At 34.9% G+C, this 16,222-nt stretch overlaps 2 protein-coding genes across 2 annotated transcripts; one reads left to right on the plus strand and one right to left on the minus strand.

The window, feature by feature from the left end:
• Positions 1-705: 705 nt before the first annotated feature.
• Positions 706-3,098, minus strand: LOC121976062 (cytochrome P450 90D2-like). The gene is made up of 7 exons (XM_042528051.1): positions 2,811-3,098; positions 2,418-2,742; positions 1,904-2,323; positions 1,592-1,681; positions 1,335-1,520; positions 1,136-1,260; positions 706-1,019 (listed from the first exon to the last, which is right to left on the minus strand). Exons 1-7 carry the CDS (start codon positions 3,035-3,037, stop codon positions 923-925), a joined length of 1,470 nt encoding a protein of 489 aa, XP_042383985.1. The 5' UTR covers positions 3,038-3,098; the 3' UTR covers positions 706-922.
• A 5,314-nt stretch (positions 3,099-8,412) lies between these two features.
• LOC121976064 (ATP synthase subunit d, mitochondrial-like) lies at positions 8,413-11,983 on the plus strand. The gene is made up of 5 exons (XM_042528053.1): positions 8,413-8,688; positions 9,674-9,755; positions 11,241-11,305; positions 11,456-11,542; positions 11,631-11,983. The coding sequence occupies exons 1-5, from the start codon at positions 8,515-8,517 to the stop codon at positions 11,730-11,732; spliced, it is 510 nt and encodes a 169-aa protein (XP_042383987.1). The 5' UTR covers positions 8,413-8,514; the 3' UTR covers positions 11,733-11,983.
• The last annotated feature ends 4,239 nt before the right edge of the window (positions 11,984-16,222 follow it).

Raw genomic sequence — 16,222 nt, forward strand, 5'->3', positions numbered from 1 at the left:
GTAGACGCCATTACTTCTAAAATAATCATATTAGATTGAGGCTTTCACTCCAAAGAAATCATCTTGGCATAGTAAAATATATATAAATAATCTGTATTTTAAAAGACTATATCTATCTTGTTAAATATTTTTTTCCTATTTTATATTTGTTAAATATTACAAATGCATGTGCAGTTATATTGTATAATTCATGTAGTATGAATTCTGAGGGATTTGTTTTCATTGCATAACTCGATTAATTATTGGTGGAGTATTTAGTGGGGTTGGCTTTCATTTTCTTTCTTCTTTTATTAAAGTTTAAAGGCACTCGAAAATTTTAGTGAAAGTTTTTATAGATTTGTATCAATTCATAAGAACTTTTTTTTTCCCAATCATCTTAAAGTCAAGATCCGTAAGTGATCCTCTTATATTTTGCAACCTTTTCATGCATAGAGAATTTTGTCATTGATTTTTGACTCAAGACACCGGTGCCATGTTCGTAACGATTAGGATTGAATTATAAATTTATACAATCATGTTCAACACAAGTTAACAACTTGTAGTGGAAAACTCATGAGCAGAATGAAACACGTTTATATGATGGAACTACAAGTTTGTGATAGATTGTAAATCAAATAATACATGTTTATGTGATGGAACTCCAATTCCCATTCCACTTTCAAATTTCCACACTATAAATCAACATCTATGACTTTTCTATCAACATGATCAATCTATTGTTCCATTGATAATTAAACAATTTAAATAAAATTGAAGAAGAAAGGTCTATCTCTAATTCAAAGAAAATCAACACTCAGCTCGGTTCAAATTTTCCTCTGTTTTTCGTTTCTTCCCTTTCTCATAAACAAAAGGAAATATATCTCCTTTTTAAAATCCTTCATCTGTATACAGAATTAATCTACCTGAACTTCTCTCCTTAATCCTATTTGATGTCACTTCTCCTTCTCACTCTGATGGGCATTTTCTTCTTCATTCTCACAGTGGGAAAATTTACAATCTGGTCCTCCTCTGCGACCCACCTGCATGCATTGTCCATATTTTTTTCATGCATGCACGTTGAGAAAGTGTGAAGGTGTAATACTTGGAGAATGATGTAATTTGATGAATAATATATACAATTAGTCAATGTACTCACGTGAAGTTGGTGACCAAGTGGTGAAGGAAGATGGAAGCTTCAAGCCTTGCAAGATCCATTCCAGGGCACAACCTTTGCCCTCCTCCAAAAGGTGTGAAGTTACATGAACTCATGTATTCCTTATCCTACAAATGTATCGTTAACAAGCTCTCTAACTTATATTTTAGTATGGCAACGAGAAATACATTGTCAATTATACCTTCCATCTCCATGGGTTGAACTTGTAGGGCTCATCGAAATGAGCCTCGTCGAGGTGGACTGAGCGAAAGTAAGTGAAGACACACCATCCTTTGGGTATCAAGTGTCCTTTGATCTCAACATCTCTTACGGCCTTGCGCATGATTCCACTAATTATATTTCCCACGCGTAGTGTTTCAGTTATGACCTATATATATATTGGTTAATTAATTGATTAGTAATATTATTATGACTAATGATAATTTAATCACGACTTACATGTTGAGTAAATGATAAAGACATATAGTCATTCCATTGAAGATCCTCACCGGCAAGTTTTTTTTGCTCCTTCAAGAACATATTTTCTTCCTGAAATTAAAATGCAGTTAGTGTTGCACAGGAATATTGACATTAGGAGAATATTTTTGGCTTTATTTTTTTAAAAAAATATTATATATTTTGGTTTTTATTATTTAGGGTACAAACCATTTAATTTATTTCTAAATCAAGGCATACACAAATGGATGAAATCTACCAGTAATTCTAAAAATGGAAAGCCAGATGATCGATTACTCCTGTAGATTTTGTTACCTGTAGCTGTTGCAGAGCGATCGGAGAGTCGCCGAGGAACTTGACGGCCAGGGTGACGAGCACGGGCACGGAGTCCTCCGCCGGAATCATCAGGTCGACCACGTTGTCCGATATCAGGTCGTCGGTGATCCACCGGTCGCTGTCGCCGGAGTCATTGATCAGCACCTCGACGACGTCGGTCGGAGTACTCGCTCCGGCGCTCGTCTGCAGGTTCCTCCTCCTCTTTTCGTCGATGATGCTCTTTATCACCCTCACCATCTTCTTCTTCGCCCGGAGAGATTTGTACAGCTGGCTTCCAGGTATCTTCATGGGCAAGGACATCAGGCCGGCGATGAACTCCTTGAACTCCTGCTTCAGCAGCTCCATCTCCTTCCCTGCCTCCAACCCAATCAACCCTTTCACCAGGATTCGGAAGATGATCTGATCGCATGCCGCGCGCCGAATATTTGATTAGTTATACCAATCGATTGAATTAATTTGAGTGATCATATGAATCGATCGATCGAGTTGTTACATTTTTGGCCTCGTCTTGGATTCTGACGACCTGCCCGTCTTCCCAGCCGGCCATGCTCTGCCTCACGTAGCGCTGCATGTCCCCGGCGAGCCTCACCTTGACGGCCGGCGACTTGAGGAACGCGCCGATGAGGCCGTGGACTCTCCGCTGGAGGCTGCCGTTGATCACCAGGATGGAGGACTTGCCCATCAACTCGGTGAGGGATCTGGGGTAAGATGGCACGAACGACCTCGAGTCGCTCTGCAGCACGCACTTGGTGACGTCGGCGTCGGCCGACACGATCATCGGGCTCCCGAACAGGTGCGACCGGAACACCTTCCCGTGCCTATAATTAAGACCGTCGATCGATCATCTAGCACCCAATTTTGGAAGTGAGAGCTTAGGGGAACATACCGAGATCGACGCTTGTCGATGAAGGTTTCGGGACGAGGGGAGTAGGCGCAGGAGATGAAGTCGAGGGTCTCTCCGACGAAGGGCCATCCATCAGTGCCGGCGGGGAGCTTACCTGATATCTTGCCTCTGCTGCTACTGCTGCTGCTCCCCCTCCTTCTCTGGTGCAAAAGGAGTATAATAAACGTGAAGAAGGAGATGATGATGAGGCAATTGGTTAGTTCTTCCATTTCCACATAAGAAAGAGAGAGAGAGAGAGAGAGAGAGAGAGAGAGAGAGGAAGAAGGGAGGGAGGAGAGATAAGCACAACCGGCATGATGTTTTTATTATTTTTTTAATCGAGTTATCCATGTGATCGAGTCGGTCTTAACAAAAATTTTTTATCACAACTAGGATAAATCAATAAAGAACAAGTAAGTCTTGACGAATAATTCAGTATCACATATAAAATTTTCAAACTCATCTGATAACGTATCTACGATAAGATTTAAACTCTTATTATTTAGAGTCTATCTCACTTGTTATTATTGCACCATAGTTCCAGACAAAAATATAACATGATCTTCTCTTCTAGTTCATTAAATTTAAAACGCACAACTTGAGACCTCTAATTAAAATACCACTAAAATATTTGATCATTTAGTGTGCGACATGATTTATTTCTTGTTTGAACGTTATTGTCATTAGAAATTATTGGATTGAATAGTAAGCATAAGAAACCAAAGAGGGATTTTTTTTTATGAACTGTTTGACCCTAATTAGAACTCACCAAAAACAAAAACATGTCAACTTGTCATGTGTTCCATCTAACTGATTAATTAAGACCTTGCAACCACCTTAGTGTTGGACAAGAAATTAATTGAATTAAAATTACATCACCGCCAGCACCTATATTCACTTCATCAATGCATGTGAATCAATATAAACCAACTAATATATTATGAAACTCTCAATATTAGACTAAAGTCTCATTCACAATAGAACTTCTTTTCTTTCAACTTCTTCTCCATTCATACATATTCAACACAAAGCTCATTACTCATACATGATAAGAAGGGTTGTGAAGTCGATTACATGAATAGTTGAATATATTGAATTGCTCAATATTCAAGTAATTTTAGAAGTACACAGCATTCCCCTAATTGTGCACTTATTATATATATACTGAGTACAACTTATACACACTTAGAATTCAACATCTAAGATATTCATTTCACCGCACCACATTCTAGATATAGTGATTAATCTTCTTTTGCTTGTGTTTACCATGCCCTTTTTATTTGATACCAATATTTCATATCGGGACTTGTTATACTTAATGATCGTGTTTTATGATAATAATAATAATAAGTCGATGGCCTCTCTTTTTTGACTGAATTCATCATTCTAATTCTCAATGCTTGAGAGAGTGAAATATATTGTCAGTTTCTTCTCCCATTCTTTTGTTTAATTATACAATATAATTAGAAATTTATTCTCATCTATTAATGAAAGCTCCCTCCAACTTCCCTCTCTCATCATCATCTCACAACATGGACAGAATATGGAGATGCCCCTCCATATTTGCAAAGTATGTATAGAAAACTCACTTGTTCTTTTAATTAGAAAAGTTAGATAATTTTAAGTAGCAGGGGTCCTATAATTATAGCTTGGAATCAAAAACAAATTATATTTAAACTGATTTATATGAGCCTAAGTTTTTTTTTTTTATAAAAAGTCATCTTTTAATTAAATTTTAATATTAGTTGCCCTTAAACCCAATGTTCTCTTATTTACTTTCTTTTGAGGTTACAAGGAATGAGTTGTACTTTCCATTATAATATTTGAGTGGAACTTTCATCTGTCAAATAAGTTGAAGATGTGAAAGCATTTCTTTCTAGATGTTATAATTATGCCAAGATTATTAATTAGTGTGGAGAATGTTAATCCCATCAATTAGTGCAGCCTTTCTCTCTATATTGGAATTAATATCATACCTAGAGCCTAGTCAACTTTTATGAAAAGGGTGTTTGCATCAAAAAATTGAAAAGTAGATAAATAAAAATTGATGAACAGTGACTACTTGAGGGGCTAATTATGAGCGAATTTCTTTACTTGTTTAAAAGATGAATATTTGTTGAGTGGTGATAAAATTGTTCATATATAGTAGATAGAAAAACGGCATGATTGTTGCCTTATATTTCTTATTTTATTTTGAAAAATAATAAACAATGGACAAGTTCACCACACTATATATGTTTATGGTCTATTTATTGTGAAAGACAATAAATAATGTTTATGTTACATTATGAATGCTTATTGTTTCTATGTCTAGGGTTGTCGTTGTTGTCATGGTAAAGGCAACATGGTAGAGAGGTCCTTCTTGTCCTTGTAGGGTTAATAATACCTTTGTCATTTTCTAATGTAGATGCTTTCATTTTATAACTTGTGATCTAAAACTTTTGTAGTGTTCATAGTTTATTCTTTCTTTTAATTGCCAATATTGTACTTTTCACCTGTGTACCTGCATTTACCTCCCTCCATATCCGTGGGACCGGCTCTAGGGGAGCCGCTGATGTGGCGGTTCCACATTTTTTTTTAATTGCCAATATTGTGTTTCAAGTATCTAATTTGTGTTCCTTTAATATATTCTTGTAGTTCCAGTAGTAGGAGTTTACAATTTTCCTATTAGCAAAGATACTTAGACTAATTTGATTGGAAATCTCATATTGAACTCGACACATACAAATGTATATGGTTCAATGTCTATACATATGGTTGTAAATGAATCAAACATTCATGAATAAGTTTAATATTCGGTTTGATAAGAGCTTGTTTATGTTCGTTCAATACATACAAGATCAATTAAATAAATAAACTTGAACAACTTGTTAAATTAAACAAATAAATTTGAATACATATGTGTTCAGCTTATTAATGATTATAAACAACTTCATGAATAATGTTGGTGAACAACATTCGTGATCATCTTCATTAATCAAACTCTTATCAACATGCTAAATAAATAAATAAACTTTTAAAATAAACAAATAAGTTTGAATTATCAAGCTCAATAACCAATCAAGCTCAATAACCAATTAAATAATCAAATAAATTTGAATTGAGAGTTTGATAACATTTAAATGATCAAAGCTCAACCAAGTTTGAATCAAGATCAAGCTCATAAAAAATAAACCAAGCCAAGCTTGAACAATCATTTCAATTGAAATGACTTGGTTCATTTTAGACTCAGTTTAGCTTGACTCAGTTACCTTATCAAACAAACTTTATCACTCCAAAGGTTGCCCCAGCTCAACTTTTTTATAGCCCTATCTACACATGCGTATGAAGACTTTGCCTGCTTATAACCTAACTTCGTTAAACTTTTACATCATTATATCAAGAATAATATTTTGATCCATTAACCTTTACTTACATTTACTAATAGTATCTTCTCACTCTTTCCTTACACTAGATTATTATCTTAGGCCAAAGGAGATGCTTTCGATCGCAAAGACAAGATTATACATGAGATATTTGTCTAGGTCTTATTGTAACATCCTACCTATCACACTCGACCTTATAATTGTATGAATAGAGAGTTTTTGGCAGGATCCAATTAGCAAAACAAGAACCACTTGTAAACCACCCCAATAATTGAAAGCAAAACAAGGCCAAAAACTAACCGACAAGTGACCACAAACAAACCACGAATCCATCTACATCACAAGAAAATTCAAAGATTTAATTTCCTTATCATTCTTTCCCTTTCTTAATCATCCTTTGATTCTGCCAGGCATGGAAATCCACTAACTCAAACATGATGCAACCCCACCAATCGATTCATCACTGTTCACTACCGATCACTCTTATTAATCAATCTACTTGAGATCTAATGGATAGATCCTCTCCTCCCTCTGGTGGAGAATCTAGTGGGAGTTCATTGGCCACCGTGGTGAAGAGATTACTGATCTGATTGCTACTGAAATATTAATTAGAGCAATCATGGCTTCCTCAACCTTCAGAGAATAATTAATTGCTCATAATTGAAGGGGTGGCACTAGTGGGGCTTTCTGTATCTCAACAAGCAGATCAAACATAATTAAAGCAGGAGAGAAAAGAATGATCATTTAGTGTGCAAAAATCTTCTTTTTAATATCATATCTGATTGTGTTATGCAATCAAAAAACTTCATGTTCCTTCATCATTCTCGCTGAAGATCTTGTCCATAAAAGAAATATATACTCAGTTAGATCATCACAGCCTCATGCAGGTTCCAACCCTAATTGTTGATATTAAGAAATGCATAATATGATCACCATAACTTTGTGTCAATCAGGACAGAAACTTTGGACATTACACAACAGATAACCTTCCTTCCAATATCTTCTCCAACCTTTTAAAATTTTCTCTCTCCATCTTGGAACTACAGAATTCAGTTCACCAGGCCATTATTATTAGAGCTGAAAATGAGCTAAGCAGAGCTAAATTTTGTGATGTTCAAATTTATTTGATAAGCTAATTGAGTCAAGTTAAGTCAAATTTAAAATGAATAAAGCCGTTGAATGATTATTTAAGCTTGGTTTTTTTTTATCAGTTTGAACTTAGTTTTCCTACTACTCCTAGTTTGTTGTTCTTTTAAATAAGTTATAGTTCATTAGTTTTGTTGCTATTGAGGTACAAATAATTTTGTTCTTTAATTGAGAGTGCTTATTGGTTACTGCAACCAAATTCCTAGCTAGTCCAAAATAAACTTTGATCATCCGACTTGTTTGGTTCTAATTTGGCTTAAACAATATCTGATCGTTGCCGATGACGATAGAAATTTTTTCTCGGTTTTCATTATTTTGAATTTCAATCTAGGGTATTGGACTGAGAGTGTTATGGATCGGCATTGGAGGTTCAATCTTCTTGGGCGTTTTGGAGAGGGCAAAAACTGTTGCTTTTGCTCAAACATTTTGATCAGGGAATGAAATCTAATTAGTCTACATAAAGATGACTAAAATTCTTCTTCCCTTGAAATCTATAAGAGCAAGGAGTGCTTTTAACATTGTTCCTAATTCTTTATGATGATCTACTTGTAAAGTAATTATTTATGTTTCTATTTGATCAATTAATTATCAAAATAATTTTTTTAAATGTTCATGTGATTGAAAAATATGGATAAGTTTTTTTTTTTAAAAAAAGTCTCAAATAAGTTGAGTTTTGGCAAGGTAACTTGTGAACTTTCTATAGTGAAATATCATTAGATTTTTACTTGTTTTTCAATGAACAATGCTTTATTAGTGCAAATTAAATTAATTATAATCATATATCAATCTCGATAGGTTTCTACTAGTTCTCTACATGTATTAGTATTCATAAATTTAGTATAATCCTAAATTTATCAACATAATATTTATATTTTTTTATTATATAATTTATTTAAATCATCAACCCTTTATTATTTAAATCATTGTACATATTTTATTATATGATTTTTACTATTTATTCATCAAATAATTGTATATAGTTTTATGCCACCAATTGATTATGAAAAATATTTTACTATGATTTATTCATGGGACACATGAGCAGATGTGGACTAGGGGTGGTCCATTTTCGACCGTCCGATCATGAGATAAAAAGGGCTTTTTTTTTTTGATGGGTTGCCATCGGTGTTATCAGAGAGGCCGCCGCCGAGGTTGGTTTGCTATCTCCATTCCAGACCTTGATCGATCGAGCGAGGATGAGCGGCAACGGAGCGAAGAAGGTGGCGGAGGTGGCCGTCAAGGCCTCCAAGTCGATCGATTGGGACGGGATGGCCAAGCTTCTCGTCTCCGATGAGGCGCGCAAGGAATTCTCTAACCTCCGCCGTGCCTTCGACGATGTCAACCACCAACTTCAGACCAAGTTCTCGTTGGTACGGATCCATCCCACTTGATGACAGATCTAGATCTAGGGTTTTCCACCTTCGCTCCGCGATGGTTATCTGCCATTATTCCTTTTACATCGTGATATGTTCTGTCATTGTATTTGCAAAAAGAAAGTTTATGTAATTGGTAACAGAGAGGCAATATACTGATTCAGCCACCAGCTCGCCACTGGTAAATTTGGTCTCCTCAACTCGAAAATATATTTCCATAGCATCCGATCTTCCATTCCACAATTATGTAATGGTGGAAGGAATTAACATGATGATGAGAACACAAGGCATATAGGGGTTGCACAAAAATTGCAAAGCACGCTTTGTATGATCTGTAGGGCCTTTGACCCGCATACAGAAAGGTCAAAAACGATTAATTGTAGTGTATCATGTATTAGGATTGAAGACGCCTATTTTAATGCTTTAGTGATCAGAAAAATACATGTATGCACAACCATGTTACTGGAATTCATGTACAGTACTGACACAACTATTTTCTTGTTGGTTTTTAAATGCTTATCAAGAAGTGCACTTTGAACTTGAATGACTAGTAGAGATCTGGTTGACTCATCACCTGTGCATATGAGTGTACAGTGTAAATACTTTTTTTCTTGGAATTTGTCAATTACTCGAGAATGAAGTTGGCAGAATTCCTTCATGTACACGTTAGTGTGAGCATTTAGCAATGTACAAACAAATTCACTATGTTTACATCATCTGTGTAATTATGTATCCCTGTCCTAAATAAAGTGAATAATATTAAATATGATCTCTCACTTATGTGGATGAAATTTTCTCTTTAATTTTTTTTCCTCGAAGGCCTTCTTCGTATGAGAAATTACATAATCACCATTCTGGCTGTGTGTCTAGTTATAATAATATGACTTCTTTTTTTCCCGTGTCTTGTATCCAGAGTGTTTTGTCTATTTACTATATCTTATGGGCGGTACCAATTCTGTTTTTATTGTTTTGTGAACTATAGGAACCTGAACCTATTGACTGGGACTACTACAGAAAAAGAATTGGTTCTCGCCTGGTAGATCAGTATAAAGAGGCATATGATAGTAAGCCCCACTTTTGTGATTTTTTTGGAAGTTTAAAACATGTGAAGGCTCTGTTAGTATTTCATGAACTATCTGAAACATGCTTGAAGGAATGCTGAAGTTGCACTCTCGAGATACGTTTTCTTTGAAATAATTGTTGTCCATTTAACATGATATGCTCCTGAGTTAACATGTTATACGATCTTTTTGTATCTTGGCTTCAACCTTGAGATATCATTTCAAATTGTCCATTATGTTTATCAAAATATATGACCTGTAGTAGCTTCCCTTTTGAATTGGTAACTTCATAAACATTTTTTTGTATCATGAATTTGTGAATAAGTAATTTATCATACACCCCATTTGATAGTCATACAAATCTAATTAAGAAAGTCATAAGAGCACTGAAATTTTCCTGCAAAGCAACATCTCTTTCTCCTGGTGCCTCAAGAAATAAGGAAGCCTCTACAGAATGAATTAAGTTTTAGTTTCAGCAGAGAGCATCTTTACAGTTTAGAATGTTGCAAGATGTGAAAATGATTGTGACTAATAAGCTATCATGTTCTCTTCCCGAACCCGCTACACCTTCTCAAGCTCCTGTAATTAAATTTATGCAAAATCAACATAGATATCGAGGTTCCTTTATAGTTAATCTCATGGGGTAATGCTAGAATCTGTAAAGTATCATCACCTCCCAGATTTATTAGACCCCTTGTCATCAATCAAGGCTTCTTTTGCCAACCAGGATAGGTGGCCCCTGCTGATCTGAGTGGAAGGGCAGAAGCTCGGCAGTATTTTCTTTTCCTACCAAATCTGTGTTGCTAGATATAGCATTTAGAGCGTAAAACATAGACAGAAATATATTATGCTTTCTGGCTTTCCATGGATACTAAAATAGTTAGTAAAGATATGCAGATTAATGGCCAGCACAAATGAATGTAGAATTAAGTCATTCCACCTCCTTCAATAACTTCTGGTTGTAACCTAAGTTCCTACATAACAAATGTTGCTCGGGTTGGTATTGCACAAGAGTGGACCTTTGATACGTTCACAATAAAGGGGAAATAAATTTTTGAGCTGAAGAATTATTATATGGAAGCACCTCTACATCTATATTACTACGCTCTTAAAGAACATGACACCATGACTCTTGGTGGAGGAATACTCACTCATATCACTTTCTACTCACTCTTGTTCTCTTATCGAACACTTCTAAGAATTGCCGAAAGCATAATCACGTTCTATTATTTTTCAAATAGATTAGGACCTAGAAATAATGGTAGATTATAGAAGAATGTAATAGGTAGAATGCCCATCTCTTCTTCCTCATTGAGTACAATGCATAATTGCTACAGCTTTGATGTAAGCCAATGTGTAAATGGTACACATGCTGTCTTAATGAGATAGATGCACTTTTATTCTCTCATATGCTTTCTTATGTTTTTATTTCTTGCATATTTCTGCCCTTGATAAGCATTCGTGTTAACATATAGCTAATTTTTATAGGCATAGAGATCCCCAAGTTTGTTGACACTGTGACCCCAGAATACAAACCGAAGTTTGATGCTCTGGTGAGAGATTTCTTTGACACTCATTTTTTTTGTTTTATCCTTCCATGAGCTGTGTGATTACTTGGGCTGCGTAGGGATAGCTGTGAGAAACATGACAGCTTTTGATGTTTGTAACTGACTTAAGCGGCGGTCACATTTTCTATTCCGCAGCTAGTTGAGTTCAAAGAAGCAGAAAAGAAATCTCTGGAGAGATCAGCGCAGTTGGAGAAAGAAATTGCAGAAGTTCAGGAGACGAAAGTGAGAATGCACTTTTACAACCCTAACCACATCACATTGTATTTTTTTTACTCGCTGTTTGTGATAAAATGCTTTTTGTGATGTTCAGAAAAAAATAGCCACCATGACAGCAGATGAATATTTTGAGAAGCATCCAGAGCTGAGGAAGCAGTTTGACGATGAAATTCGTAATGACAACTGGGGATATTAAGCATCACACTTTTGCCTTGAGTAGCTTCTCGCATGGCATGAGATTTCTAATAAGTTTGTGGTTTACCCCAACATTGAAATGACCCGAATTGAAGCTGATGTTTAATACTTTCATTGTTGCCAAAGTCGGATGGTATCTGTTATAATGCACTTCACCGTGTTGGATTGCCTCAGACCGGCATCTCTCTTTACATTTTCGCTAATAAATGTCCACCAGTTTTATTCTTGATGTATATAAGCAAATTTTCTTCAGGCTGATATGGTTACATTATTATTTTCGATATCGTTTATCTTTTCAATCTACCACATCTCATGATCACACAAATCCCGTAATATAATTGACTTTTAAAAATATAAGCCAGTTAAATTAAGGGTAAGCCATTGGTTAAATTTGAACGGTTATTGAATTAATGGAATGTTTGTTTTTAACAGTTGATTAATTCGCAACTTGATCTGGCTTCCTAAGGCATTCAATACGGCAACAAGTCAAACAAAAGCCTGAGCACAAAAATAAAGTCTAAAACAGCCGTCTACGGTCTAGCATGACTAGTGCTAACTAACTATTACAAAGTCAACAAGTCGATTATTAGCCTGCGTTTGGTAGCCTGTAATCTACCTTGTAATGTAATCCAGATTACATTATAAAGTCGATTATTTTGTTTGGTTTGATTTAAAACTTGTAATATAATGTAATCTGGATTACAAAAGGTAGTGAAGATTTGTAATCTGGATTACAAAGCAAATGTTATGTAATCCGATTACATTACGAGGTCATTATTTCACCAAAGTTTAAATGCCGAATATACCCCCGGCCGCCGTCGACGGCGGCCGCCGCCGGTTGCCGGTCGCCGGCCGCCGGTTGCCGGTTGCCGGCCGCCGCCCGCTGCCGGCCGTCGCCGATCGATGGCTGCTGCAAATTCCGGCAGAGGTGTGGCGACCGTCGATAGAGGTCACAGGATATTTTTGTCATTTTATAATAATATGAATTACATTCCTTATAAAAAAAATAGACACCAAACAAAAGAATATAATCATCTTTGTAATCAAAGATTACATACATTACATTACCAAACGTAGTAATGTAATCAAGATTACATTACATTACATTACAAATTTGATTACATTACAAGCTAGATTATATTACACCCAACCAAACGTAGCCTTAATTTCATATTGCACTTATTAGCGTAGGGAAGACTTCTGAATCTACTAGTGTTCAAAGTAGTACACGGAAAATAACACAGTTAATCGGCCTTCCTAGTGTATATATACACTTTCAAGTGAGCACTTACAGAGCATCCCATCAGTTACGTTCTTCATATTTCACAGTAATCGTCTTGGAACATTAGTAAAATACTCATGGCAGCCATTAGAATTTCATCTCTCATTCTAACCTATGCTTTAATCGCCCTGTTTCTTCACCCATTGCTTTGTCAAGTATCTGCGACGCCGACCACGAAGCAAGTGCATACTGCAACCAGTGACGGTGAGAATTTCTTTTAAGTTCTTGTTGGGAGTTCCACGTTGATCGATGGGCTTTGTTAGATTTGCTAAAACGTTGTCTTTGCTCAGGTAAAGCAGTTGATCAGAGCATAGCCTATGTGCTCATGCTTATAGCTCTTCTTGTCACTTATCTTCTTCATTAATACAATAGCTTGAGGAGTCGAGCTAGACCCGTATGGCTTCTGTATTCTTTTATGATCGCGAGAATTTATAATAATATTTATCAAATATAACAGTAATATTGAAACAATGGACTTGGTTACTTTGTTTCTCATCAATTTCACTATTGAAAGATAGTTGAAGTAAAAAAAGACAGTCCGGTATACGAAGTTTTCGTCATACGAGGTCCCGGAGAAGGATCCATTGTATGCAGTCTTACCTTATTTTTTGTAAGAGGCTGTTTTCAGGATTCGAATACATGACATTTTGGTTAAATATATATTGAAAGATAGTTGAAGTGTTAAATATTAATTTGCCTCATCTATGCACCTAATTGGGTATATTGAATTTCTTTTACTATACAAGACACTGATATCCTTCTAAGACTTGCATTGCGAACAGGACGAGCAAAAATTTCATATTGGAAAGTGCAAAGGCTTCTACTTATGGGAAAAAGACAAGTCTAGTTACATTTAATTCGGAAATTCAATTTTTTTTAAACTTTTTTTTTTGATTTTTTTGATTTATTTAATTTTGTTATAAAATTCAGAATTTGATTAAGCTGATTAAATTGAATCAAATTTTTAAAAAATAAACTACTAATAGTATATGTTATGATTAATTGATTACTCATCGAAATATTTTTCAAAGGACATCTATTGAGATTATAGGAATTTAAATATTTTTATTTTAAATGTCTTTTTCTCCTTCTATATTCTAAATGCCCCATAATCTTAATAGTTGCCCTTCTTTCATCTTATTGTTCTAAATCTTTTTCCAAATCAATTTGTCCCTTTCAAAAATTCCTACAGTCTCCTACATTATGAAAATACCAATACATTTGGCAAGCTCGTATGCCTTTCTTATAGGCATAAATATAATGTGTCAAGACTTGGGTTTATATTTTAGTAAGTCATCTTAAAGTCGAATAGAATTGCATATCGAATAATCCTTGAGCTACGTATTTTATTCGGAAGAACATAATTTGTTTGTTTAACGGAAGATAACTTACACAAAGGACGATCCTCCAAATCAGGTGCTCAAAATGCTACTCAATACTATTAGAGCAGCCATATTCACACAGGTGATCCAAAAATGTGATGCATTGGATCCATAAATTTTGATTAATATATGTATATTCTTAAATTAGTATAATTAATAATAGGCGGGGATAGCTCAGTTGGGAGAGCATCAGATTGAAGATCTGAAGATCGTGTTCCATCCACGCTCACCGCATTTTTTAATTAATTATCTTCATCTGTTTTTTTTTCTTCCTATATCATAGTTATCAAAATCCTTATTATCTTACTTTACTTAATTTGATTGAAATCTATCACTATCCAAGTTCATCATTATGATTTTTTTTTTCTTTCTCCCTTCTCTCATAACAACACAATTAAAAGGAGAGAATTCTACGCCTTACTTCGTTATCAAGATCTATTCAATATGCTGCTCTCAAAATATTATATCCAATCTACAAATAAAAAAAACTTCTATTCACTAAGTTGAGAAAGAAAGTCAAAATATTTAATAATTTTTATTATATTATAAAAATATAACAATGCTGTGTTTTTAAAATTGTTTTATAAAAGTTAATTTAATTCAATTTAATTTTTTTTAGATAAGACTATTTAAGAGATGGGCAATAATTCTAGAAAGTCCAGCTGTGAGTCCAGCTATGAGTGATGTATCTATTTTTCAAATTTATTATAGTGGGTGGTAAAAAGTTTCTATGGGAATGAGTTGATATTTAAAGTAGAGAGTATGTAGATTGCTTCAATCGTGTCGGCTTCCTCCAGGGAGCAGCTAGCCAGAGCTAGGCCGACAAGTCATCCTTCACTGTAAATTGTCATATCTCAATATAATTTATTAAATGATGAACAACATATAATATATTCATCAAATATGTATCGTAAATATATATGATACATGTTGATCCTAGGACGAATTGAAAGGGCATTGAGGACAAACGTATTTATCTTTTACCATCATCAAATATGTATCATATAAATAAAAGTAAATGAGCAATTGACATAATACAAATATATCATGTATAATTATAAATATAAAGATCAATAAATTACAATTCATTCAAGAAAGATACATCATATATGAGAGTAAATGATTCACAATTCATCTGAAAAAGATGTATTATATATATATAGAGTGAACGACTCGCAATCCATTCAATATAAAATACATCATAAGTATGTACATATATATACATATATAGGGTAAAAGACTTGAAATTCATCTGAAAACGTCTCATATAAAAATAAGATGAATGACCCATAATCCATCTTGTGAGGTGCCTCACATAAAAATAAGATGAACATGATGGTGCAATTGACTTCTAGTCAAGGATAACAAGGTTGATCAAGCTTGAGTTGACTCAAGTTGGGGTTTCGATATTTGATCAATATGTAACTTGATCGAGACTTCAAGTATGTCACGGTTGATCAGATACTTGATAGTCGATCAATATGTTAAGTTGGTTGAGAGAAAAGTCAAGTAGTTCAAAGTTAATCGAATACTTGACAAGGTATGAAAAGTCCAAGTGAGTTACGGTCGATCGAATACTTGGCAGTCAGAAGTCCAACATGGAATTGACATGTGATGGAAAGTCCAAGTGAGTCATGGTTAACTGTGATCGGAAGTCAAATAGGGAGTTGACAAGTAGGAAGTCCAAGTGGGTAGAGCTGTAAACAAGCTGAGCCGAGCGGAGTTTTGGGGTGTTCAAGCTTGTTTGATAAGGTAACTAAGCAGCGCCGAGCCGAGCTTAAAATGAACCAAGCTTTTGAAATGAGTGTTCAAGCTTGGCTTGGTTTA

This window comes from Zingiber officinale, chromosome 4B, assembly GCF_018446385.1.
Source record: "Zingiber officinale cultivar Zhangliang chromosome 4B, Zo_v1.1, whole genome shotgun sequence".
Lineage (NCBI taxonomy): Eukaryota > Viridiplantae > Streptophyta > Magnoliopsida > Zingiberales > Zingiberaceae > Zingiber > Zingiber officinale.

Bases quoted from the DNA above. Each gene is read 5' to 3' on its own strand.
- LOC121976062 (XM_042528051.1), bottom strand. From the start codon at position 3,037: ATGGAAGAACTAACCAATTGCCTCATCATCATCTCCTTCTTCACGTTT. The intron at 1,521-1,591 runs GTAAGTCGTGAT...ATATATATATAG, and splicing joins CTTTATCATTTACTCAACAT to GTCATAACTGAAACACTACG. The intron at 1,261-1,334 runs GTATAATTGACA...ATACATTTGTAG, and splicing joins TCAACCCATGGAGATGGAAG to GATAAGGAATACATGAGTTC.
- LOC121976064 (XM_042528053.1), top strand. From the start codon at position 8,515: ATGAGCGGCAACGGAGCGAAGAAGGTGGCGGAGGTGGCCGTCAAGGCC. The intron at 8,689-9,673 runs GTACGGATCCAT...TGTGAACTATAG, and splicing joins TTCAGACCAAGTTCTCGTTG to GAACCTGAACCTATTGACTG. The intron at 9,756-11,240 runs GTAAGCCCCACT...TAATTTTTATAG, and splicing joins GTATAAAGAGGCATATGATA to GCATAGAGATCCCCAAGTTT.